This window comes from Tinamus guttatus, unplaced genomic scaffold, assembly GCF_059628265.1.
Source record: "Tinamus guttatus ecotype Peru unplaced genomic scaffold, ASM5962826v1 Tinamus_guttatus_pri_ptg000389l, whole genome shotgun sequence".
NCBI classification, from domain to species: Eukaryota; Metazoa; Chordata; class Aves; order Tinamiformes; family Tinamidae; genus Tinamus; species Tinamus guttatus.
Genome location: NW_028288923.1, coordinates 5,012,825 through 5,036,949, shown reverse-complemented (window position 1 = coordinate 5,036,949; position 24,125 = coordinate 5,012,825). Strand labels below are relative to the sequence as shown.

Genomic DNA, 24,125 nt, shown 5'->3' with positions numbered 1-24,125 from the left:
AAGCCAGCTTTCCCCCTCTTTTTTTGTATGAGTGCCAGTTTTCATCAAGAGCTGTATTCCCCTTTTAGCCTTGTTTAAAACAAACTATGTGTGTAACAAGATGTTGAAATTTATTTATGGTATGTTAGCACTAAGGACAGGTTGTTAAGGGGTCATAAAAAATATCAGTTTCCACTTTATGGTGGCCGGGTTGGTTTTTCTTTGAATTAAGCCTGGTGCTACGAAGGGATAGATATGATCTATAAAACTTTCTTCCCTTCTTTGTAATTTCATTTGCCCCAATGCAGTTAACAAATGCTGTCTTTCAGGGGGGAAAACTCCTTGACTGGGGAATTTCTCTTGCCCCGTGTAGGCGAAGGCAGCAGCAGGGAACCCTGGGCGCCCGCCCGTGCGGAGGCTGTGGCTGCTCACGTGGCTCTTTCCATGTGATGAAGACCTCTCCTCGTGGCGCGGGTCGGGAGTAGGTGCTGGTTTCCAGCATACTCATTTTGGGACCTGCTCTTCTTAGCCTTTCATTTAATTCGCAGTACTTGTTTTATACCATTTGTGTGCTTTGTCCTGCGTGCTTGTGTATAAATAAGGCAGACCTTTCTATTAGTGTTTAAAAGGCAGTGCTGAGGAGTATATTGTTTTATTATTAAAATACAATTTATAAACGAGAAATGATCATAGATGCAAATTTATACTTTGCACATTTTTTCCCCTTAATAAGAATATGTATATTTTCATCTGGGGAGAAAACAGTATTAAAATGAGCGTGCCCGGGGAATATTATCGCTCACAGGCGCGTGCTCGCATGCACAAAGGAGCCCAAGCGAGCTCTTTGCTCGAGACCTGCTCCTCCAACCAGCCCCTCGGACCCGTCGACTGCTCGGAAGGCCGGAGCATCCCGGTTGCCCATCAGGGATGGGGCTGGAGCAGGGAGGGAGCCCTCGGCAGCCCTGCTCCTCGCTGCTGCTGCTGGAGATCTCTCTTGCTGCTTGGGGCCAGCATCAAAGAGGAGGGGCCAGGGGGAAATAACTCCACTCACCAGATGGGTTTTTCCAAGCCCTCATAGCTCTAATTAAAATGGCCGGTCAGGAAAAACCTTCTTTCCCTTCTTTCTTTTCCCTTTTCCTGCGCTACCTACTCTGGAAGCATAGCCGACCAGTTAAACAAAATCCCCAAGTCTGAAGGATTAGCAGTGAAACTCGGTGTATTTTTTTAGGTGGAGGTGTAGAAATCCGGTTGAAGGTTTTCCTCCCGGCTGTGATTAATGGCCCCGGTGATGAATGGGCCGTTTGTAGAGCGGAGTGTCTGCTCGGGCCGAGGCTCGCGGGCACCCACGGCGCCGGGGAGCAAAACCCGCTCCCCAGAGTCGCCAACAAGACACTCAGAGCCAAGGGGGTGGTAGGGTCAGCGCTGGCTTCATCGCCCCGGCGGCCGCCCCGAGCTAGTGTCGCTGCCTCCTGTTTTGTTCGTCTGACCATGCTCCGGGGGGTGAATTCCCACCGCCTCCAGGCCCTCGCCATGGACGGGGCTCGGTGTCCCGCTGCCGCAGGGGAGAGCGGAGGGAGGCTCGGAGCGAGACAGGCCGGAGCCGCGCTGAACGGGAGATGTTGCGTCTGCCGCCGCAGGGTCCGGAGGAGATCCAGGGCGGGAGAATTGCAGTGAGGAGGGGAGATTTATGGGGGTGTTCAGAGGAGCTGGAATTCAGTGCTGCATCTTCCAGCATCCTCCTTTCTGGTGGTGAGCAAGAGGCCGCTCGCAGCAGGAGGATCTGGAGGGACCTGGCTCTCGGTCTGACCATCGCAGGGAAGGTTTTCTTTTGTGTTGTTATTACAGAACTGCGCTGGGTCAGAGCTGCGTGACTGAGCTGCGAGCGATGCAGTGAGGGGCGAGAGCCATCACTAGTGACGGGAAGGACCAGGGCAGGGCATCCGCCAGGCAGTGGAACAGGAGGTAGCGAGAGGAATCGCAGCCCTGCTTACCCTTCTGTAGGTCCTAGTTGAACACTGCTGTTATTTCCTGGCTTGCCTGTTATTTCCAGTTAAAAGTTTAGGTAAATTAATTTCCAAAATATTCCCCTTTCATTTGCATTGTCAGTCCACGCTGGATGTTACCCTTCAGTTTCCTTATTGACAGTCTCGAAATAGGGCCGGCACACGTGAATTACTTTATTAGGTGTCTTGTTTGCAGAGAAAGTTTATAGCCCAAATGTACAATAGTGCTCTTTCCTGCCTCTTTCTTGCTGAAGAAGCAAAACACACAATAAATCTGACTCGGTGAAACTCTGCAGCCCTCAGTGCAAGCTCAGGTTGTTTGAACTTCATGGTGCTTTAGCTTCACTTAGAGACAATTGTGTTGTAGTAATTTCTGTGTGTTGAGGAAACCCACGGGCCCCCCGGCAGCCCTTGGCCTGCTCCGTCCCCCTGGTTGAGCTATGTGCTGTGTCACCCAACGCTGGTTCTGGCGCCACAGAGGGAATCGCTGCTCTCGAGGCTCCTGTCCCACCCCGTGAGCCCAAAACCTGCCGAAACGTGGCCGTAGGGGGTGATTGCCGAACCTTAACTCATGGGGTGTTTGTGATAAAAAAATGCCTTGGAGGGCAAGAGAGCCTTCACGAGGGTAACCTCCACGTCAGGGTTGGCGGAAGGTGGAAGAAATTGCAAATATTTGAGCAGTAGCAAGGGCTTTGTACCTGGCAGCCTCTGGTCTGTCATGCATTTCATGTTTCCTTCTCATCATCATTTTGTCTTTGGGTAGCTTTTGTTCTTTTAGTGGAGTAAAAGATCACAAATAGCAAATTTTACCTATGGAATTGAAATTCTGGTTTGAATTGCAGTTGCGTTAATTCCCTTGAATTGCTGCTCTGTAAATTCTTCCTTCCTTTACCTTGTCCAGTGAATCGCTATGGTTTCGACTATCGCTGTGTGTGACTGTTTTTGCCATGAATCGCTATGTGTGACTGTTTTTGCCCTGCAGCAGCATTCTAGATGGAACAAAAATATTTGAACTCTCGGGTGCTGCGGTAGAATACATGTCTTTTAACAGCAACGTGGGGAATGTTGTATGCCCCGTCGTGCTCCGCTCGACCTGTGCACGGCCACGTCACCTGCAGGCCCCGTTTGGAAGAGTCTTGCAGCCGCTGTGGGGACAGTCACTGTAGAAATGCCCATGGGGCTGGCGAGGGGAGCGCGGCCGCTCGCTGCCTCGGCACCGGGGCCAGGGCTGCTCCGCGGGGCAGCACGGGGACGATTTCCTGCCCACGTGTGCGATGCACAGGCCGCGGCCCGGCGCTGCGCAGCACCAAGGCTGAGCGCCTGAAAGCGGCTCTGGTGAAATACCACATGCGTCAATTATAAGGAGAAAAAAATAGCGTCCTGGTGCTCTGGGTACGGTAACCTTCGCCAGAAACCTTTGCTTTTATGGTGTTTCTGAATTTGAAAAAGTGTGGAGTGGGCGCACCCACAGGTCGGGTTTTAACAACCGTGGCCTTAGGCTGCTGTGTGTGTAAAACATTGACCCCGAGAGCAAGCTGAAACATTGGTTGCATTTTATTATCCTCTGTGCTTGTATTTATTTACATAATAGATTTTGGTGAGAAATAAGTGTCTCCGGTGAAGCATCTGCACTAGCAAAACAAAAGCTAAATAGGAGCACGTGGAGAAGGGGCACTAGGGGCTGGAAGACGGGCTGCTGGCTGCCTCCATGTGTGTCCTGCAGCCCTCCTTGTCCTGCAGGGATGAGGCTCTGGCATGGAAGAAGCCCTTCCTTGTGCTGCAGTTGCATTAAGTTTCCCCGCGGCGTGCAGGAGCCGGGCCCGCGAGCGCAGATTTACAGTGCGAGTTTAAGCTAATGGATACTTATCAGGCAGGCTGTGTTTGGTGATCGTCCATCATTTGCTCATTAAACAGTGTATCTAAGTGATTCTCATTTCCTCCCTGCCATGTCTGGAAAGGAGGAAACTAGACACATTACGCTGGAATATTAATGTCCTGGAGGATTTAGCCACCCATAATTAGATCTTCTTTGCATAAACCTGCTAGTGCTACCTTATTTTGCTGTTGGTCTTGCTCTCCTTTATCATCTTCGCATCTTTTTCTGTTCCTAACTCTTTGTTGTTGTTGTTCTCCTTTGTAATTCAGCCCCATTTGTCTCATCCTCCTCCCTTTCTTCTTTCTTTATGTCCCCTGACCGGAGAGCACAGCAGTCTGGGTTTCCCCACTCCTTCCTGCTTCGCACAAAAAGGCTGCGTTTGCCAGCAAAAACCCTGCTCGCTGCCAAGCCCAGGGTCTGACTTTGGAGGAAAGCAGTTAGAGAACTTGTACGAATTTCGGCTAAATAAGCCATGTCAGTAAGCCCTCTTGTCTCGCTCCCTGGCCTGCTGGCCCATGAAAGGACTAAGATATAATGGTCCTATTTAAGATTTGGGCAAAAAAACCCCCTGGCCCGGGGCCCTCGCATGCTGCATGTGCCGCCTGTGCCCGAGGAGAGGATAAGGGGCCGCTGCGCGTGGGGAGACGCGCGGGAGGAACCGGCTCTGCTGCGCGGACGTGGTCCCTCCGGGCGGCCTCGTGTCCCTGCGCTCCTCGTAGCTCCCGGGGGAAGCGGCGCCTTGTTCCCGGTGCGGAGCAGAGCACAAACAGGTGCTGGTAAACACGGCCAGGCTGGCGGCCGCGCTGCTCAAGGCCACTCTGCAAAGAGAGTGAACGAGTCCGGGTTCCAGGCCCGAGACGCTCCCGGCCCCTTCCTTTGGGTGCTGCGTGCTCCTCCGATGGCCGGCACGGAGGCAGTGGGGGGCCGGGTGAGTGCCGGGTGCGGTGCCCCAGAACGCCTTGTTTTCTTACTGAAGTGGGAAATGTCCCCCTGGAAGGAAGCCGCAGTGCCCGGGCGCGGAGACGTGGACGGTTCCTGCCGAGCGGCCTCGGGAGGCTGGTCCTGGGGGAGGTCTCCCCCGTGCTCCTGGGCAGCAGCCTCAACTCACTGCCCTCAGCTTGGCAGCCCCTCTTCCTCTTTAACCAAATAAATATATGAATGAAATCAACCTTTTATTTTTTCTGCAGCTACTTTCCTTCTTGCAGCTACTTTATGGGTTTTTGTGTTCAGCAGCTTTTTATCTCGCAGATGTTATCAGGTGGAGAATCTGATGGGAACATGTAAGCAGGAGACAGAGAAAGAGCTTTAAGACTGCCCTGGAGGTAACTTGTTTAGCCGGCTTCTGCATCAGTGTAGCCTTTTCCAAACTTTCCTTTCCTTGCTGTGCACCGCTCTTAGACGTGGCTGGCGCGGGGCTTAGCGTCCCATTGCGGGAGCTGGTGGAGGAGGAGGTGTCGCTCCCTGTGCTCCCGCTGCCGTCAGGGGTCAGAATCAGCCCCCTGGGATGGAGCTGCCTACCAGCCCTCTCGGAATAACAGGCTGGAGTTGTGCATGGTGAATGCCGGGCTACTTAAGCTGTAAAGGTTGTTAGCATCCTTTGTGCTCCTGCCATGCCCAGCAGCTGGAAACTGCCCAGCTCACAGTCTGGGATCTGCACAGTTTTGAGCATCCAGGCTCCCTTTGGCTCCATGGAAATGGGGAGCGCGCTGCGTTTGGCAGGGCTGAGCGCAGCGCCGTGGCGGAGGGCGCTGGTGCGGGGTGCTGCGGCGCTCTGCGGTGCCCCAAGTGTGGAACGGGCTGCGACGGCGGGGCCGGCGCCGCGTGGCCATCGCTGCCACACGCTGCTCTGCAAGGCAGCGAAGGCGCTTGGAGACTGTGGGCGCTCGCAGCGCCCTCCGGTAAGAACGCCTGGAGCTGGGGCAGGGAAAAGCCACGCGTGTCCTGGGGGCGGTTCACACGGTTCACAGCGGGGTCTGGTGCTGGGGTGTTTCCTTGGAGCGAAGGCCGTGAATCTTGGTGTGTTTGTCACAGGCTGATAATACTCAGGGACTGGTGAGGTTAGTGGTGGTTTACGTAAGAGTGTTCTGCTGCGAACAAAATCTGACAAGATCCCCCAAAGTACAAAGTGGCACCAGCATTTTCCATACTCGAAGATTCCTTGCTTAGTGTTTCCAGAGGTTCCCGGTGGGCGCCTGCATGGCTCCGATCCTGGGCACAGCTTTGTAACAGCCCTGTTTTGAGGGAGGAGTCCTCATTGCCTGGACACTTGAGCACCTGCTTATAGTCCAGCCTGTCACGGTTCCTGATATTTTATTAGCACATTCTGGAGTTTTGTATTAGGGCAGGTGCTAAGCTGGTCCTAGTGGTCCTCGAAGCTGAGGTAATAGCATGGGAGAGCGCGCATGTGTATCTCAATTACTACAGGACTGTTGCTTGCTTGCAAAGCTTGATGGCCTCTAGAAATCAGTGCTGGGTTGGGAAGCGCCTTGCTCGGTTAGTGTAACGTCTTCCCTCAGAGGGATCGGTGCTAAACCAGCAGCGTCCCTGCCCGCAGAGCTCCGGCGATCGCAGCCCCGTGGCCCCTTGTGTTCCTAGGGGAGCGGGCACCAAATCCTCGCCAGAGTTGCCCAGAGCACCAAGAACTGAAATCGTGGAGCCAGCGGCGGCAGCGCCCTGGCAATCAGGCGAGCATCCCTGGAGAACAGCCGAGACGAGAGCTGCTGCTGGCCGGTTGTGGTTTGTGTCTTTCCTTTTGACTACGGCTGAGTTTAATGCTGGGATGTGTTTTCAGCAGAATGGTATTTTTGGACTCTTCTTTCTAAGAGAAAGAGTAAGGAAATGCCCAGTGCCTAGTAACATAAGAAAAATCCAAACAAACCAACTTTTTTATCAAAGATAAAATAAAATGAAAATTCCTAAATGCAGGTATTTGAATGGTAAAATTTAAAAATTTGATGTTAAAATGGGGTATACTCGTGTAAGAGTGAAGTCACGCTAAGGATAATTGTGCCTGGAATTTTTCTATTAAGAGCTGGCTGAAGCCGGAGCGAGTGCTGTGTGGGGGGCCGCGCCGGGCGGCCCGAGCGGGCGCGTGCGGGCGGCTGCGCTGCGGGCCCTGCGCCTCGGCGGCGAGAGCCGAGCCCAGCTCGCCCAAACACAGCCGGGCTGAATCAGCCCCTCGGCCGTGGTGCTCTAGCGATGCCGCCCTGACCGGTGTCACCGGCATGGGTGAGCTCAAAGGACACCAGAGTTCCTCGCTGGGTGAAAAGAGAGGGGGAAAGCCCAGAATCAGGGCCGTGTTGATGAACCTGCGGGCAGTCCCTGGGCAGGAGCCCTGGAGCAAGCTGGGCAGCGTGGGCGGCTGTGTGGGGTCTCCACGTGGATCCAGCTGCATTGAGATGAAAGGCCTGGGGACTGTCAGTGCGCAGAATCCTTGCTTTTCTCTAGGAAATACAGACCTGTTATTTGCATTCTTTGGGTGCCATGGTGATGCAGTAGGAGGATGATGCTGGAAAACTTTTTATGATCCTAGGGAAGGATAGTAGGATTTCTGCAGCTGCAGCTTTCCAGGCACATGGGCTGCAGCACTGGCACCTCCGGCGGCAGCGGGAGCAGCGCCGGGCTCTTCCATAGCCCGTTTGTTGTCAGTTGATCTTGTGGCTACTTTCAAGAGTGTGTCAGGAATCAGGTACAGTTCTGTGGCTTGTAACAGGCAGAACACTGTGTGTGTCAATTGCAAGCGCGGGGCACCTGGCTCTGACAGCTTTCACATCAACCACCTAAGTACAGTTATTTATGACTACCACATTACTGAGCATGGCTGTACATCATAATAATTCTTTTGGAGTCCAAGGTCTGGGAAAAAAAAAAAAGGTTTTCAATTCTTCATGCTATTAACAAGAGAGTATGTTGCTATGACATGAGTCAGGCAATTTTCCCTTCATAGGACAGTTCTTTAATCCAGTAAAGGATTGATTTCAAAAACAACCTCTGCATTTGCAATGGGAATTTTGTATGTGTGGGAACACAGGACATTTCGAATGTGCATGCTTAGCACATAGCGATAATTAAATCTCTATTAAATTTACTCTTACCTGTTCCTGTAGTAGCTGCAGGCAGAAATTCCATATTTAGTAAAGATTTTTCCCTACATTTTTAAACTAAATTTCCACCTTACAAATTATTTTACAGAAGGCACTTTGTTTTTTTTTTTTTTTTTTGCTGTGCAGAAGTCTGTTATAATGCTTTAATGCCATAGTAGACATAGTTTTGCTTTCCAATTGTTTCTTTTATTGATCACAACTTATTTTTGTTCTTTTTCAGTTGAGGAGGGCGAATCGTCAGATTTTGCTTTGAACTGGGACTCATCAGTGACTCAATCAGGTAAATATTTTAGGTTCTTCTGATTGCAAAAACTGCCAGAAAGCTGCCAGGCTTTTTACAGGAACTGTATTTTGTGTGTCACATTCCTGTCTCCAATCCAAGACTACCCACTGCAACACAATTTTTATATCAGTTCCATATGGTCAATAAAATCTATTACATACAGAGACTAATATACTCTTACCCTCTGGAGGGCCGTTCTTCCTTCTTGTGGGCACACTGAAGCGGGTTGTGATTTCTCCAGTATAACTGCTTTGAAGTTCTCTGCAATGGGCACTGTTGCACATTCCTTCCAATCTAATTGCATAAAAGAGACTTTAATAGGAATCTTAAACTTCAGCCTCAACTGCAATGTGTGTATTGCTCTGCTGGGCGGAAACGGGACCGCGCTGTCGGCGCTGGGGAACAGAAGAGGAGCCCTGGCGCGGCAGCGAGGTTCAGCGTTTGAACCAGCTTGTGTCTGTCCATAGCACTAACTCTAACGTGTGTCTAGGGCTTAGTCATCTGTGTTACATCGAGCATTTGAATGAAAAGAGGCTCAGGAGACTGAACAGAACAAAGCAAGTTTGTCTGTATTTGTCTTAGATGTCTCGATAATACAGCTGTTAGGGTAAGGCTACATTTAATGTTGGGGCAAGTGAGCAACCATCTCTAACTTACCATTTATGCTGTGTGTGATGGTATTTTACTGCATTTTATGCCTTGAATGTTTAGGAAGTTCGCAGAATATTTTTGGTTTTGGAGCCCAGGGCACTTCACACAAGTGCTGTGCTCTCAGCAGCTTCGTGCTGCTGTGAGAGCCGCGGGACCGAGCAGCAGTCTGAAAATCAGCAGCTCCCCGAGAGGTTGGTGTCTCCCTGCTTCCCTGCTAGTGAATATCTGTTGCTGTGTGTCCTGTTAAGTTTAAGGGAGGTCAGGGCCCGAAATGGCGGCTGTGGCAAGTGCAGGAATCTGGGATTCCTGGACGGTTTGGGGATGATGCTGCGAGCACGACAAACTTGGGAAAGGGGTCCCCCGAATTAGCTGGGCCTGCTGCCCAGGGAAAGCGGAAGCCCCGTGACGTACAGTGCTGTGCAGCTCCCGTCCGTAAGCAAGGCCAGGCCCGCGCTCCCGGGTGCGGGACTTTCATTTTGCTCTTTTATGACCTTCCTGTTTGCGTTAGCTCCAGTTGAGCTTCAATAAGGGGTGGAAAAACACGCCTCCACTGCTCATTCTGGGCCTTCCCTGGCCTGAGAGGACAGCCCCACAGCATTGCCGCCCCTGCCTTAGCCCTCCCCAGCAAAAAAAGGAGAAAACAAACAAACAAAAAAAGGCAAAAGACCCCAAACTGGACTTGCTAACTCTGAAGCATTTGCCAGATGTTTTGGATTAACATATTTTTATCCCTTCTTGTCCTGCGCGTGTTTGTGCATCTCTGTGCGCGCCCATACACACAAACACACACGGTGACTCCCGCTCAGCCCCTGTCCTCCTGGCACGTGCAACAGACCCAGTGTGTTGGGGAGCGACGATATCAGGTGGAGTTTAGGTTTTAAAAGATTTTTTTTTTAATAGTAGCATAGCAAAATACTGATTGTGGAGAAAGAAGGGGCTTTTACTGCTTTAGCTTGCTTTGTTCATGAAGCCAGTGTAAGATACACAGAAATCCTTTTTGATGGTGCAAGTGCAGTCTGCGGTGGTAGGGATGTCGGGGCACTTATAATCCCCTCATTCCCTAGATCAGACTCCAGCTTACTCCATGCTTGCAGGCCAAGGTGTCAGGCACTAGCGTCCGAGTTCTCTTTCTCTTGGTGAGATTTCTTTCGCTTAATTGTACTGAAGACATAAATAGCTGCCCGGCTCCAGAGCTCTAGTTATATTTGCCAAGAAATTTGTGTCTAAAAATGAACCCAGGGCTCTGGACATAAAACTGGTAACTTGCCACAAATCCTGGATTACGAAGCGGTGCTTTCAAAGCCGCATTTTTCCCCTCGGAGGTCACAGGGGGGTTTTGCCGCGTGCTCGGGCTGCTCCGTGTGCTGGCGGCGGCACATGGGGCTCCCTCCACTCCCCTCCTTGCACCCTTCCAGCCCGCCCCGGTTTGCCCCTGCTTTGCTGCAGTGCTCCCGCTCCAGGCAGGCACGGTAGCTCTGCCTTTGGCTCCAGTGCTCCGCACTAATGAAACCAGTGCAGGGGACCTACTCCAGCACTGCGTGACTCATGCTCAGGAATTTACTCAAAATGCAGCTAGAAATAGCTTTATGAGATTTTTTTCTTTTCTTTTGTAATTGCAACTTTAGGGCTGTGTGTATTAACCTGGAGAACCAGGAAAACATGTAAGGAGGCAGCGGCTGCGCTGGTGCAGTGGAGAACAATGTCCGTGTCCAGCAGCCGCCTGTAACAAAGGGCATCGCACAAGTTTCCTTCCGCCCCGGCCTTTGTAAATGCTCCTTCCTTACTGTAAAACGGAGGAGAAAAAATGCTTTTCCTTTTCTCTACCTAACCCCAGGGCTTCATTTGCTCCTGAGCAGCAGGTGGGTAACGTCCTGGTGCTAACGACAGGCTCGTTTTCCGTGCTGGAGGAAGAACGGGTGAGCACTGCTCCAGGCAGCTGGTGGAGATGGCTGGCCGGGGCTGCCCCGCTTTGCACGAGGCTTTGGTGCTGCCTCTAAGCCAAGGGCAGGAAAATTGGGTTTTATATTTGTGTGGCTTGGCCGTGGCAGTGCAGCGCTGCATTGTTGCTGCAATACATCACGGGAGTATTATCTTGAGGAGCAACTGGGGACGTTTTAAAGAAGTAGAAAGTCTTACTAAATATAGAGAGAATTTAAGGCATTTTTAAAGACCCATGAAAGCATTTTGTGTGGGGGCTGCTGGCGAGTTTCTCATTAGTCCAGCTGTGAGGCCCTGGTGAAGTTGAGCTGAGTCGTCTGGGGCAAATAGAGCCCCAAATCCCATGTCTCCGTGTCACCTTTCTGAGGTGAGCAGAGGGATCTCCCTTTAGCGATGTGGCTGCCAGGTAGGGTCTGCGCAGGAAGAGCTAGGGCACATGGGGTGAGTAGCACGAGGGCTCCTTTGCTCTAGGTCTGGTAGAAAAGGGCAGCTTCTCACCACGGCCCCGGGTGGCTGCCGGAGCAGGTATCGCTGGAGGAAGAGCTGCGGTGGGGAGGCGGCAGCAGCAGCTTTGCAGGAACTAACTAACAGTGTGAAACCTTGTGGTGGCTGGTTCTGCCCCCTCTGCAGCTTTGCACAGCTCTGTGAATCACAACTTTCACTCAGGCCTGTGGAAGAGACACGTTTTTTGTAGCATTAAATCTGGTTTTGGTTGTAGAAGGGGCCCTGGGTGAGCAGGCTGGGTTTTGTGAAGTGAGTGGAGATGCACCCTGGCCAGGGATTGAGCTTCACCTCTCTTTCTCCTTTCCTGTTTATCTGGTTACACTACAGCAAATGTTTTCTCCCGCCTCGCTTTTCCCCTTCTGCGGCCAGTAAAGCAGAGAAGCTCTGTCTTCTCCTGGGCTTGTCCACCCTGCGGGGTGCCCACTGGCATGGATCGCATCCCTGGGGTGCTTCTGTGAGCCAGGCAGGGACCAGGTATTGTCTTATTCAACCTTTAAATGGTAGAATGCTAAGAAATCCTCCCAGAATAAAATTCTGTAGCTCTCCCTTTGCTGCAGAGTGTGAAGAAGGCAGGTCCCAATTCAGCGAGCGTCATCTTCCAGGAGCTCTTCATCGCCCTTTCTGAGCATCTTTACAAACTAAGAAATCTTTTAAAAGCTGGTTTCATTAGTAAATCAATACTAGAAGATTCTGACTCAAGTATGCAAGGATTTCCAAAGACTTAAACCTTTGGACTTTGCTAGCAAACATCATAAGAGACTTTGATAACTTTCCTAGTGGAATATTGTTTCAATATGCTAAGATAGATTTTCTCAGTTGATCTGTTTTCTTATGGGGATTTTGAAAACAGCCTCTGCTTGTTCTCTGCATGGATGATCCGAGGTCCAAGAAGAGCCTCCCCAGCGCTCCCAGCCATGCACGGGCAGGACTGTGGTGCGGGGAGCACGTAGCTGCAGGGTAGCCAGGGGCACCTCTGATTTCAAGTATCTGCCCTGGGCCTGGCCAAAACCCAAATAAAAGCTGGCTAGAAATAAAGGCGTGGAGGCTTCCCAGGTGGGTGGTGGCTGTGGCCTCGTAGGTGCTGGGCACATGGCTGGACACAGTTATTTGAAGTAGGGTTTCATTTTCCTTGGTAAGGCTTGGGTTTTTGTGATGTGGCACAGTTGTATAAGGAGTTATACGCGTGTTACGGCATTTCCTAGAAAATACTATTACAAATGTTAATTGGGCAAGTTGCCATGATAGTGCTGAGGAGGAGAATTAATTTCCATGGTAAAACGGGGGAGGAAATAAAGGCTCCCCTGGCGCAGGCTGCCACGTGTTTCCTGGGCTCTTCAGAGGTGGTTTCTATTGCCAGGCAGGCCTGGCCCGGGAGAGCCGAGGGGCTGCCGTGCATCCCGCTGCCGGGAGAGCCAGGAGCCAGAGCGGCCCTCCCTGCTCCTCACCTCTCCTGTGGTGCTGCCCAGGCAAGGGGCTGTGTTTGGATGAACATTTTCTGTGAGGTTATTTTTTTTAGATGAAAATCATATCTCTTGTTTGTGATGGTCCACTGGGGCTTAGCGGGCAGTAATGGGCTGAAAGGAAGCAAAGGAGATCCTAGGCAGAGCATCAGGAGACATCTCCTCCTAGCGAGAGCCGGGAGGCCAGGCCATTATGTGCCATTACTGTGGTCATCCTCAAGCCAGAGCTGGCGGCGCGCTTAAAAGCTGCAGGGACGAGCTCGCCTGGCAGCGCGGCGGATAAGGCGACCTAATAGGTCTTCCTCATCCCTAATTTATCCAATTCTGCTGGGCTCAGGATTTGCTAAAATCCTGTGGCTTTTAGGACAGAAGCAGACTAGATGGGCTGGCAAGTTGTGCTTTCGAGAGGTTATTTCAGTGGCACATTTTTAGGTAGGACCTCCGAGCGCTTTGCAAGCTCTAATTAAGCCCCCTGATCTGTCAGAAAGTGTGTCTTCCTACCCCCTATTCCCACCTCTCGCTCTCCGTCTCTGGACAGCCATATATTTTTATTGAGAAACTGAGGTTCCCCCGTCGTCCCCGCTCGGTGCGTTGTCCAGAGGGGCTCCGTGCGGGATGCGGGAGCGCTGGCTGCCCCACGTTGCTGTGGGCAGCTCCGGGCAGCGGCTTCTCCCTCCCGCCGTGCTCCGCGCGGCCGCAGGGAGCGGGGGGCAGACGGGGGTTCTACCTCTGAGCAATTAGCCGGCTGGAGGAAGGTCTCCTGGAGAACAATTTCTTCAGGAATGTCTTTGACTAGTTTACACATTGCAGTTTCACCTGGTAGCTCAAAGCTCCCAGCCTGAATAAATGTAATCGGAATAACAGAGTAAACCACACTGGCCTGTTGCTTAAAGGAGAGAAATCAATAAAATATAACGCCACAGTAGTGGATCGTCTTTCTGAGAGTAAACAGGATTTTAAAAACAAGGTTGTAGAAAAAGAAAAACAAATGGCATAAACAAACTTCGTGGCTTCATTTTCTGGGCTGAGCAAGGCTACTGATACAAAACTGCAGTGAAGAACTATGTGAGATTTGTGATATTTTGCCTATATAATCTTTCCTCATTCGGGAACAGGAAGCTAGGGTGGTTGAGTTGGAAGGGACCTCTAGTGGGTCTTAACCAACATTGATCCAAGCTGTAAATGCTTCACTAACCATTACCTCTTTACCTTGGGTTAAGTTGTTGTTCTTAGCTGTTACACCTATGGTAGAGTATGCATCTACAAAGCATGCCTCTCGTGGTGTAAGAATGCGTAAAACCAAAAATTAAGGCCAGGTACTCAGGAACGAAAGGAATTTTTAAGCAAACGTAGCTTGCAGTTTGCTACAACAGAAGATAGATTTGTGTTCCAGTCGTTCAGGGTCTAAAGGAGCCTTTTCAGGATGGTCTATAAGGAACCATGATGTCATTGTCCAAATAAACCGAACTCAGCTCGCGGTCGTATATTTGTTGTGTATAATTTCAAATGAGAAAACTGCTAAGTGGGACCACTTATAATGAGATTTGAGATACCCTATGGCTCTCACTTGGAGACAAGTGACCTTTGTCTTTTTGAGGCTGAGCAGCAGCGCGATGAAGATTTAATAGCTGTGTGCAGAGACCTGGCACGAGACTGGGAGTGCATGGAAGAGGTGCTCCATGTGCCTTGCTCTACATATTTCTGAATTCACTGAGTCTGTGGCTAACATCCCTACGCGTTTGCATGTTTTGCTCGCCATGCTTCCTTCCCCATGGATGTCTTTGGCATTCGTTAGTGTAAATTATTAGGCATTTGCTAAACACTGAGCAGAGAAATGAAAAAACTGCGCACTTTGCTTGGAAACACTGTCTGTATTACATAAAGCTCTGACAAGATCAAGCCTCTAATTAAATTATCTGGCACGTGGACAATTCTGCTCTGAGATCGGCTGAACTAATGTGTAGCCATTAGCTAGTACAGCCACCAAATCAGAAATACCAAAGAGACAATTTACATGGGGCCACAGCGTGTTTTAAAAAATTGTGGTGAGTTGTGAAGCCTGTAACGTTAATTGCCAGTTAGCACATTATAATTGCTGTAATTATTTGCAAGTAAAATGATGTAAGGGACTTGCCTTGTGGTTCCCGTACACTTCATGTGTTGGTGAACCACTAAATCTTCCACTTAGAATTTTGCTTCTCGTTTTAAGAACCGCAGAGGCGCTCGCAGGCTCCGGTCTGCGGTGCTGCGTGTTGTCTCGGCACCGGCGAGCGGCTGCCGAAGTCTTTATTAAAACGATGCGCTCGGATGCTGGCTGGAAATGGCTGCTGCCGGCCAGGGAGCGCGCGGAGCCCGGCAGGCAGCGCGTCTGGCGCCCAGCTGGGAGGCAGCCCTCAGCGCGCACCGCCAGCCTATGGCGTCCCACGCCACGCCACGGAAGTGGGCCACAAGCTCCTCCGTGTGGGATTAGCGGGACGGGTAATAGATTAAAGATCAAAAATGTTAATTAAGAAATGGTCTTTTCTAATAAGATGCCTTCAAGGGCACAGGACCAAAAATGAGGAAATATCTCATTTTGGCAACCGTGCGATGGTTGTAATGAAGCTGGAGTGCAGGGTAAGGGGGATGGACGTGTGGAAAGCCTCGTTTTTAAAGATGTTTCCTCCGGAGGGAATAAATCAATTAGCAATAAAAGTGTAAATAGAAAAGTCAGAAAGGCATTAATGTGAATGCTGCTGAACAACATGTGCATTTTAGCTTCATGTTTTCTTAAGGATAACTTGGCAGTTTGTGACTGATAAAGACGGACTACTTCAGTTTATTGGTATTTAAGCAGCGCTGTAGTAACTTGGCTGAAAAATAACCACTTTTGTTGGAAGCTTTGATGCATTTGAAGTGAATCCATGCAATATATTTTTTTCTAATTCAATTTTCTAGACATGGAAAGTCTAGCACCTTCCTTGCTGCTTTGCAACTTTTATGGAGCGTACGTGGGGAAGGGACCGACTCCTCTCCAGCAAACCCCAAGGCTCTCGTTTTCCAGCCTCCTGCAGAGGGGAAAATTTTATATTTTACAAATAAACCAACGCACAAGTGCTACCTTTTGTGCTAAATCCAAGCAGGCTGTGAAGGTTTACTGCATCATTGTAACTAAAGCAAATACTTTTTTTTTTTTTTTTCTGAAACTTTTACACCCCAGTTAGTGACTCTGCTGTTAACATTTTCTACTATTAAACTCATGAAAAAACCCAAATGAAAAATGGGGGGTTCAGCTGTATTTTTGTCTGCGGGGGGTGATGGCATTTTGCTTCCCGCGCCATCCCACCCTTTCTCCTCCTCAGTCCTCACACTGCAAGCTGCAATATTTCTTAACCGAGTGATTTGCTGGCATAAAATGGAGGGACCTGTAGGCAACTTTCTTCCCTTTCAGCGGGAAGCTTTTATCTGCATGAAGCCAAGCAGTGACACAGCGAGGCCGTCTGCGCGCGTGGACGTGTCTTGAGGCCCCTGCTGCTGTTTCGGGCAAGGCTGGAGAGCCTCTGGCCTTGGGAGGTGCCGCGGGGCGCTCTGGCCCTGGGGGTTTTATCCTGGGGTCGGGTGCGGGTGTCAGCGGAGCAGAGCAGAGCGCGCGGGGCTCGTGCGAGGCTGGCGCTGTGCAGAGGTTGGTGCTGCCCGGATGGGTATTCGAGTGGACAAAGGGATGTGCCAGTTCTGGCAAAGCAGGGGGGTGGTTTTCCCCGGTTCTCCCTTAGTTTGGAAAGGTTTCTCAGAACCCGGGGCTGAGGCCAAGGTGTCGTTGCTGAGTCTGGACCGGGTTAGAGGCTGCGTTTAGGTTAAACAGCACAAAATTCCTGTGGCCTGATTTTGTGAGATATGTGCATGCCAAGGGAGATCCTGGTTGTCACTGCTCACAGAAAGAAAATCCTAGAACTTTTCCTTATCCATGCAGGTAAGTCATGCAGTGTGGGTGGGAGGGAGCGGTCGCTCCTGGGTTTTACGGGCTGGTTTTGGTGGAAGTGCAGCCAGGACCCAAGTGGGCCCGTAGCACAGGCAGGGCACAGGGGAGACCGTTGCTTCTTTTCTTTTGTGACGATCCTTTAAAAATCTTGAGCTCATCTTGTACTAGACAGTTTTTTTTTTATCACTGTTCTTAGTTGAAGCTTTCTTCCAAATAATTTTGAAAAGTGGTATCTGAGCAGACATTTGTAATCTGACATTTTTCCATTCATTGCAATAGGGGCAACTTCAGCATCGTTGGTTTAATCAAGTAGGTTATATTTGTGAAAATAGGGTCAGCTTGTGATGCTGTCATTAATTTGTACAGAATGTGTGTCACCCACAGAAACAGAGAAAACTTGAAGTTGAACTTCGTTTGATAGTAGTTCATGTTGAGGTCTTTGCATTAGCCCAGAAGTCCGAAACAGATGACCATTTATCCTGCTAAATGAATGAAAATGGTTCTGTGCAAAAAGCATTTGGCTTCTCTTCCTTGATCGTATTAAACAAAATATGCTTATTGCCAGATTTCCACAGTAACATTCAGGAAGCATATATAAAATCAGCAGGATTAGCAGCTATAACTGAGAGCAGCATTTGGCCTATCATCTCATGAAAAAAAAAGAAACTTGTAGTAAAAATTTACTTATTTTTCGCTAACAGTGAAATCTGTATGTGCTGGCAAATAGCCCGATTGGTAAAACACCTCCTGCACAGGATGCAGCACGACTCCACATCTTTTCCTCATTTTTTTTCCTTCATATATTCTGTGCTCAGAGGGCTGTGGAGTTGCAGACGTGAGGACTGTCACCTCCCCGAATGCTCTTTGCGTCCCTGCGTTCGTATTGTGACAAGCAAGCGTAGATCCCCCTGTATAACAGAATTAAATTATCTCCCATTTTTCACCCTTACTTCAGAAAAGACATCTAAGCAGACGAAACGTGTTGTTCAGCACTGAGGGTGTTTTGTGTGTGAAATTGAAATAAGAGTCAGGGCTGCTGCTCCTCCAAAGCCGCTCTTGAAGCGTGGGGACGGCTTTCTTGTGTGCTGAGCCTGTAAACCTGTTGTACCAGGAGCGTTGTAGAGCCATCAGCAACTGCTAAATGAGAAAACCCATCACAAGAGCTAAGTGATTTTAACTTGATACTGTAATGAAATATTTTAAAACTGTATCGAGTTAATGAATATTGTGGCCAGCTGCGTAATGTGTTGAGGACGGAGGAAGTGGAAGCGCTTTAAAGACAGACTGGGAGCTGTGTTTGTGGCGAGTGCAGTGGCAGGACCAGGGAAACCTTTCGCTGAGGGCGGTGGGGCTGCGGGTGCCGCCGGCGCGGGAGCTGTCCTGCGTTCCCGTGTTCCTGCGTTCCCATGTTCCCACATTCCCGCCGCGCTTCCCTCTGCAGTGAGCAGTTGGGTACGCGAAGACAACGTGAAGTTCTCAGGTGTGGTTTTTTCCTCACTGTCAGCAACTGAGGTGCTGAACTGCAACTTCAATAATTTCAGGGATGAAATGAGGGCTGGGCCCCTGCAAAGAAACCTCCCTTTTTAGGATGGTTAATTTGTTGTGGTTATTACTTTTTACCTAGTGCAAAGTACACAGGGAATGGGGCTAGTAAAGAGCATATCAAATAAATTAGGGTTAATTACAAGTCCTCCCAAATAGCTGGTGCTTCATCAGCAACTGAACAGCATGTAAATAAATCTAATTTCTCTCCAACTAAACTCTTCAGAAGCTTAATTACACCAGAAACGATCTGCTCCCCCACTCCCCCCTTCTTCTTTTTCCTTCCTGCTAGAGGGTCGTTATGGCTCCGTCTGCAGCAGGTATCACAGCAGCCTCGCCTCACATCCCACCCTCGCAGGGCTCCTCCGAGGCCGGGGGAGAAGGGCAGGAGCTTCCTGCACATCCAGAAGAGCCCAATTAAGGAGTTTGCAAGAAACTTGAGCAGCAGAGAGCACCAATACAAAGGGGGAAAAAAAAACCCTCTATATTCTGGAGAGACTTTGGTTAACTACCTAAAGTATTTCCACTGTTTGGATTAATGGCAATCTAAATTTGTTTCCCACTTCTAGTTGTTGCCACCAAACCCCCACCCTTAGGGATTTTGTCTGGATTTATTTTCTGCCAGGTGGCTTTGCCGAGGTGCAGCCCGGAGGCAGGGGCCCCAGCAGGTGTTTCGGGTCACACTGCACGTTCCCGTCTGCGGCTCCTGCTCTGGAGACCTGCTCAGTTAGAGGAGCCTTCGAGCAGGACAAGGCTTTAAAGTCCTTTTAGCCTTGACTCTTTCAAATACCTCTCACGCTTTCTTCTCCACATACGACCCCAAGAATGAACCTAGGAAAACATTAAGAGCGGAATTGTTACTACTGCTAGGAGGATCACCGCACGGGATGCAGCTAACTTATTATTCCAGCAGATTTTTCCAGAGGTAAATAGCCAACCTCCTCTAGGTAGAAATTATTTATTAGGGGGAAGGCCAGACGGAGCGCATGGGGCCGGCTGGCTGCGCAGGGCACTGCCGAGGCCTCGCTCAGAGGGACCCGTTTAGCTCATTTGGTGCTTGATTCACCATCCGCGCTGTTGTTCCTATGTATTTTTTATCTCTGGTTTTATTAAAGCCAGTGCGTGCCTTATTACGCGGAGTCACGTTGCAGACTGCCCTAAATTAATAAATGAGCGGGAGCAGAGGCGCGCGCAGCAGAAGTTGAACAGCGTGAGCTGCGCATAAGTATATTTCACTTAGCTCAAATTTAAACACTCTGCTTTGCTCGATTTAATTATCTGAAATTACTGAATTAATGGCTTTGTCGAGCGGAACGTGTGGGACTTCAGAGTTTTGCATGAAAGGAAGGAACCAGAAGTCTGAGGGATGTTAATTTTGATGGGGGAGCCAGTGCCGAGCGGAGCCGGGCGGGTGCGCGGGGCCGTTTCCCCCATTCCTGTGAGAGGCACCGCGGCCGCCCCGTTTCCCCGGGCCTCCCGGAGCTCTCCAAGCCTTCCCACTTCGACTTGTGCCAGCGCCGTTACGGACTGGTGTAAATAAAGGGAGGGAATAGCCCGTGGGCTGAAATGTCATTGGGGGAGCAACAGCCCTGAGTGCTGGGCCTGTACAGGGAGGAGGATTAAAAAAAAAAAAAAAAGCATCAAAAGTTCCACAGGAACTTAAGGAAAAATTTCTTCACAGTGAGGGTGACAGAGCCCTGGAACAGGCTGCCCAGAGAGGTTGTGGAGTCTCCTTCTCTGGAGATCTTCAAAACCCGCTTGGACGCAGTCCTGTGCCACGTGCTCTAGGTGACCCTGAGTGTGCAGGGGGTTGGACTAGATGATCTCTAGAGGTCCCTTCCAACCTTAAGCATTCTGTGATTCTGTGAAAAGAGGATTTTGCATTTTGAATTAGTCTGGGGGGGATCCAAACATTTAAATACATAGTCACCTCTTGTCACTTGTGGTAAATTACATCATCTGTATATTTTTTTCTCTCTTTAAAAAATCAGCAGGTTTATCTTAATCAACAGTTGCAGCAGATGGTATTCTAAGCAGAGCTGGTCGATATCTTATTTTTTCAATTGATATGCAGCTGCAATAACAAGCCACATGTGCATTTTGTTAGGCCTTCCAAATTTTCTGTCTGCTCGGGGAGCTATAGATTTAAACTTTACAGATATCTGGCTTCACCTTAAAGTTTTTTAAAAAATATGTATCATTCATGCTGTTTCCTTCAAAGAAAAATGTTTTTGTCGCGACTATAAATTAAAAAGCAATTAAAATGTCTTGTGCTAAATCTGAGAGCAGGATGTGGTGGAGCTGCTAGAAACAATACACTTGTTTTGAGCAGAGATTTGACAAATACTGAAGTTGATTGAATTGGTGAGGTATTAATATGGTTAAATAAAATTACAGTGTCATTTTTGGAGCTGAAAAGTTGTGTTGCCTTCATCTCATTAGGACGGTCATCATTTCTAAATGAGCTCTTGTAGGCTGGAGAGCTAGAGGTGTGTTTTCATGGAGAAGTGCACTTTGCTTGGCAGACTGATTTACAGGTGTGTATAAATTTTAATTGAGATCAGCTTTGATTTGAACCTGATATTATGAACCAAGGATAGGAGTAGTTCCACTTCAGATGTACCTGAAGAATCTGGAAGTGGACAAAAATATCCTATTTTTGCGGGTATAATCCAGTGCGTGGCTATTGAGGGTCTTGAGTGAATGGATGGAGCGTTTCCAGCAGTCGATATCTTGGGAAGCTGGGACGTGTGTGCAGCCGTGGTGTTTAATGTGAACGCTGCAGCGCTGTGGGGTGTGGACAGTTTGGGCATGCACAGCGGCTGCGAGCCGCGCCGGGACGGCTCCCGTCCCCATGCGCAGGCGCTGGCGGCACCGCGGTCGGTAGCGCGGGAGCAGCCCGCCCAGGCCCGATGCAGCCGTCCGGGCTGCACGCGGCGCCCTCTCCGTCTCCCCGAGTTGCCTCCTTTGAAACCCTCCTGCACGGGGAAGTGTTTACATCCCGTTCGCACAGAGCCTTAAAGCGCTTGCCGAGCGCTGAAGAGCTGGTGCTTGTAATGTGCTGTTAACACTGTAGAGTACAATCCCAGCACTGCTCACACGCAAATAAATAAGAATGTCTTAGATATTTGTCCACTTTTCAGCGCAGAAATGCATTTGCTGCATAATGTAGTAGTCTCTAAATCATTTTAGTAAAAGCTCTGGAAAGGCTGAAATACTGCTTTCAGGTAAAACTTAAATTTTACTGTTTGCTCTTATTCTTATAATTTTCTTATCTTTTTTATGCTTTTAGAGAGATATGATGCTTAATCATTATTGCCATTTTTTTTCTTTTTCTCTCTGTATTTTTTATTTCTTTCTCTTATCTTGCCTTCCTAAGGTCTGAAAAATTAGCCTACAGGCTAAAAATTACTCTAAAATACTCATTAAATGTTTGCTTGTTTTTCATGTAGACACAGATGTCTTTTTAATGTGTCTGGTCAGTTTTGAGGCTCCCGTTTTTGTTATAATGCATGAATCACTAGCCAGAATTTTTAGTGTGATCAGTGAAAGGTTAATAGAAGCCCATAATTTTCAGATAAATCTTTTTGATTATCTGGTGGGAAATTTCCTTTAAGAAAAGGGTGTAAATTGTCCCAGACTGAAAACTGGAACCTGTGTCCAATTTGTGCCTAAATTGAAATAGTCTCTGTAAGCTCCTCTGAGGAAGGTGAGGGGTTGCCTTCGCAGTAATGATTTAAACATAAACTGACCCTTGATGAGGGAGTTGGAGTTTCAGTTTAATGCATTTCTGCAGTTTTCCTTTGCCTTCAGTGCCTTCAAATTCCACACAAATAATTCCTTCATAACAAGTGCCTTTTCAGAAGATGTATGCTGCTGACAGTTAATATAAAATTATTGCCCCTGAATGCATTTTTGTAATTACTTCCCAGAGAACTGTCTTTGTGTTAGAAGACATTTCACACTTTAGTAACATAAGTGTTTGGGGAGAACATGAGTAATAATTACAAGCAGCCTTTCAGTGAAAATAAACCTAAAAATTATTAAAAAAAGCTAATGTTAAAGTTGGTTAGAGACAGTGAGGAATTTATTTAGCATGTTATGGATGTCTATATATTTTCCAAGTTTAATAACCCTTCAGTAACTAAACTTAAAAAGCAATAAAGAACAGAGAAACTGCTTTCTAATTTTTAAGCAATAATGAAACTAAAAACTGATTAAAAGTGACATGTTACTAGAGACAGAATAAAGAAACTTAATCTGAATGCTCCTATAGGAGATTTCTGCTATAATAGAAAATGAAATGACTCACAGTTTGATCAATAAAAAAATTAGCAGCATTTAATAAAAGGTTTCTCCACCATGTTGACTAAAGGGTATTATGAATGTCTTGAAATCAAAGAAAATCTGGATTGTAGGTTGAGTTTGTACACGTTGAGTGCATGAGATATAAAAAATACTGACTGAGCAGAATCAGTGGGCTTTAGATGAGATCCTATATGTAAATAAATAATAAAAAAGAGCACGGGGCTGGGATCGGCCGTGGAGATAGTTGTGTGTGTTCTGGTGGTTATGTGTGCTGGCGGTGAGCCTGTATTCACATGGACGCAGAGGGCGAAATCTTGGTTGTGCTGAAGAAAAGGGGTTGTTATGCCAAGAGAAAAGGGGTCATTACGCCAAGAGGTTTACTGTGAAAATGCACCGATAAGGCCAGGTTTGGTTCCTCTCGGTGCCCTCTTTGCCCCGTTCCATGTGTGGAGCCGTGAGCGTGTGCCCGGAGAAGGGAGGTGTAAGGAGCAGCGCGGGGGCCCCGCAGCCCTGGGAGGCCGCAAGGCGACACCGCACAATTTTCAGAGGCCGAGGGAGGCCTTGTCCTACTGCTCTTCATTAGAGCACCGCAGCGAGATCGATTGCGCTGAGCTGCCAGGCCTGCGAGGCCAGCGCCGCCTGCGCGCGCGGGATGGAGCGGCGCTGCCTCGGGAAGGGAGATTGTGCCGCGTCCGCCTGTGCCTGTGTCTGACTCGCCGTGTTCGGCGCCGCTTGCTCTGCTGTGGCAGCTCGCAGGTGGTTCCGCGTGAGGATGGTCGAGGCTGTTGTGGCACCACGTGCCTGTCCATGGCCAAGGCAGGGCAGCTCGAGAGGTGTTTTTTTGGAAAGGCCTCGGCTGCGGTTTGTCCCTCAGAAGCCCGCGGCCCACCCTTTGCAAGGTGTTACCTGCTTCCATGCCCTTCCACTGGCACATGGACCCGTTTCCTGAGCCTACAGGCAGAATAAGGTTCGGGCTCAAGCTGCCCCCTCAGCTCGTGTCAAAGCGGTGTCAGCAGCGGTGGTGGGTTCCTGGGAACGTCTCCGCTGACACGTCCGTGCAATGCCCGGACTCCCCTTCGCTGCGATCGGCCAGGGCCGTCTCTTGCAAGAGGCCCTGCGCCTTCCTCCCGGCGCGCTGCCATCGCCGGCCTGCAGCTGGGGCTTAAAGGGAAAAAAGAAGAGAGAAAAAAAGAGGAAAAGGAGAAGAACAAACAAAAATGGGAGGCCGGCTGGCAGCACTGGAGGGCAGCGCTCCCACAGGCAGGAAGGCCAAGGCGTGGGGAGCGCGTGGGCCCTGACAAACATCCCCTCCTCAAGCTGCGCTGCGCTTGCTAAATAATTTATGCGCGATTCATCGCTGTGTTATTTGACATACAATTATGTCAAGCAATGATAGTTTTGCAAGGTTGCCTGGCGGATCAGATTCGCCATTCAGCAGGGAATTGAAAAATGTTTCTGGAATTTGGCTTTGCAGGCAGGAATCTATTTTCTTATCTCACATTGTACAATTTATTTTTCCT

At 49.2% G+C, this 24,125-nt stretch overlaps 1 protein-coding gene across 2 annotated transcripts in view; it reads left to right on the top strand.

Moving 5' to 3' along the window:
- The window catches only part of ZNF423 (zinc finger protein 423), a 185,765-nt gene that overhangs the window by 23,372 nt on the left and 138,268 nt on the right, over window positions 1-24,125 (top strand). For both annotated transcript variants that reach the window (XM_088530865.1, XM_088530864.1), the window contains exon 3: window positions 8,182-8,241. In XM_088530865.1, coding sequence (XP_088386991.1) covers window positions 8,182-8,241 — 60 coding nt within the window. The remainder of the gene's footprint in view (window positions 1-8,181; window positions 8,242-24,125) is intronic.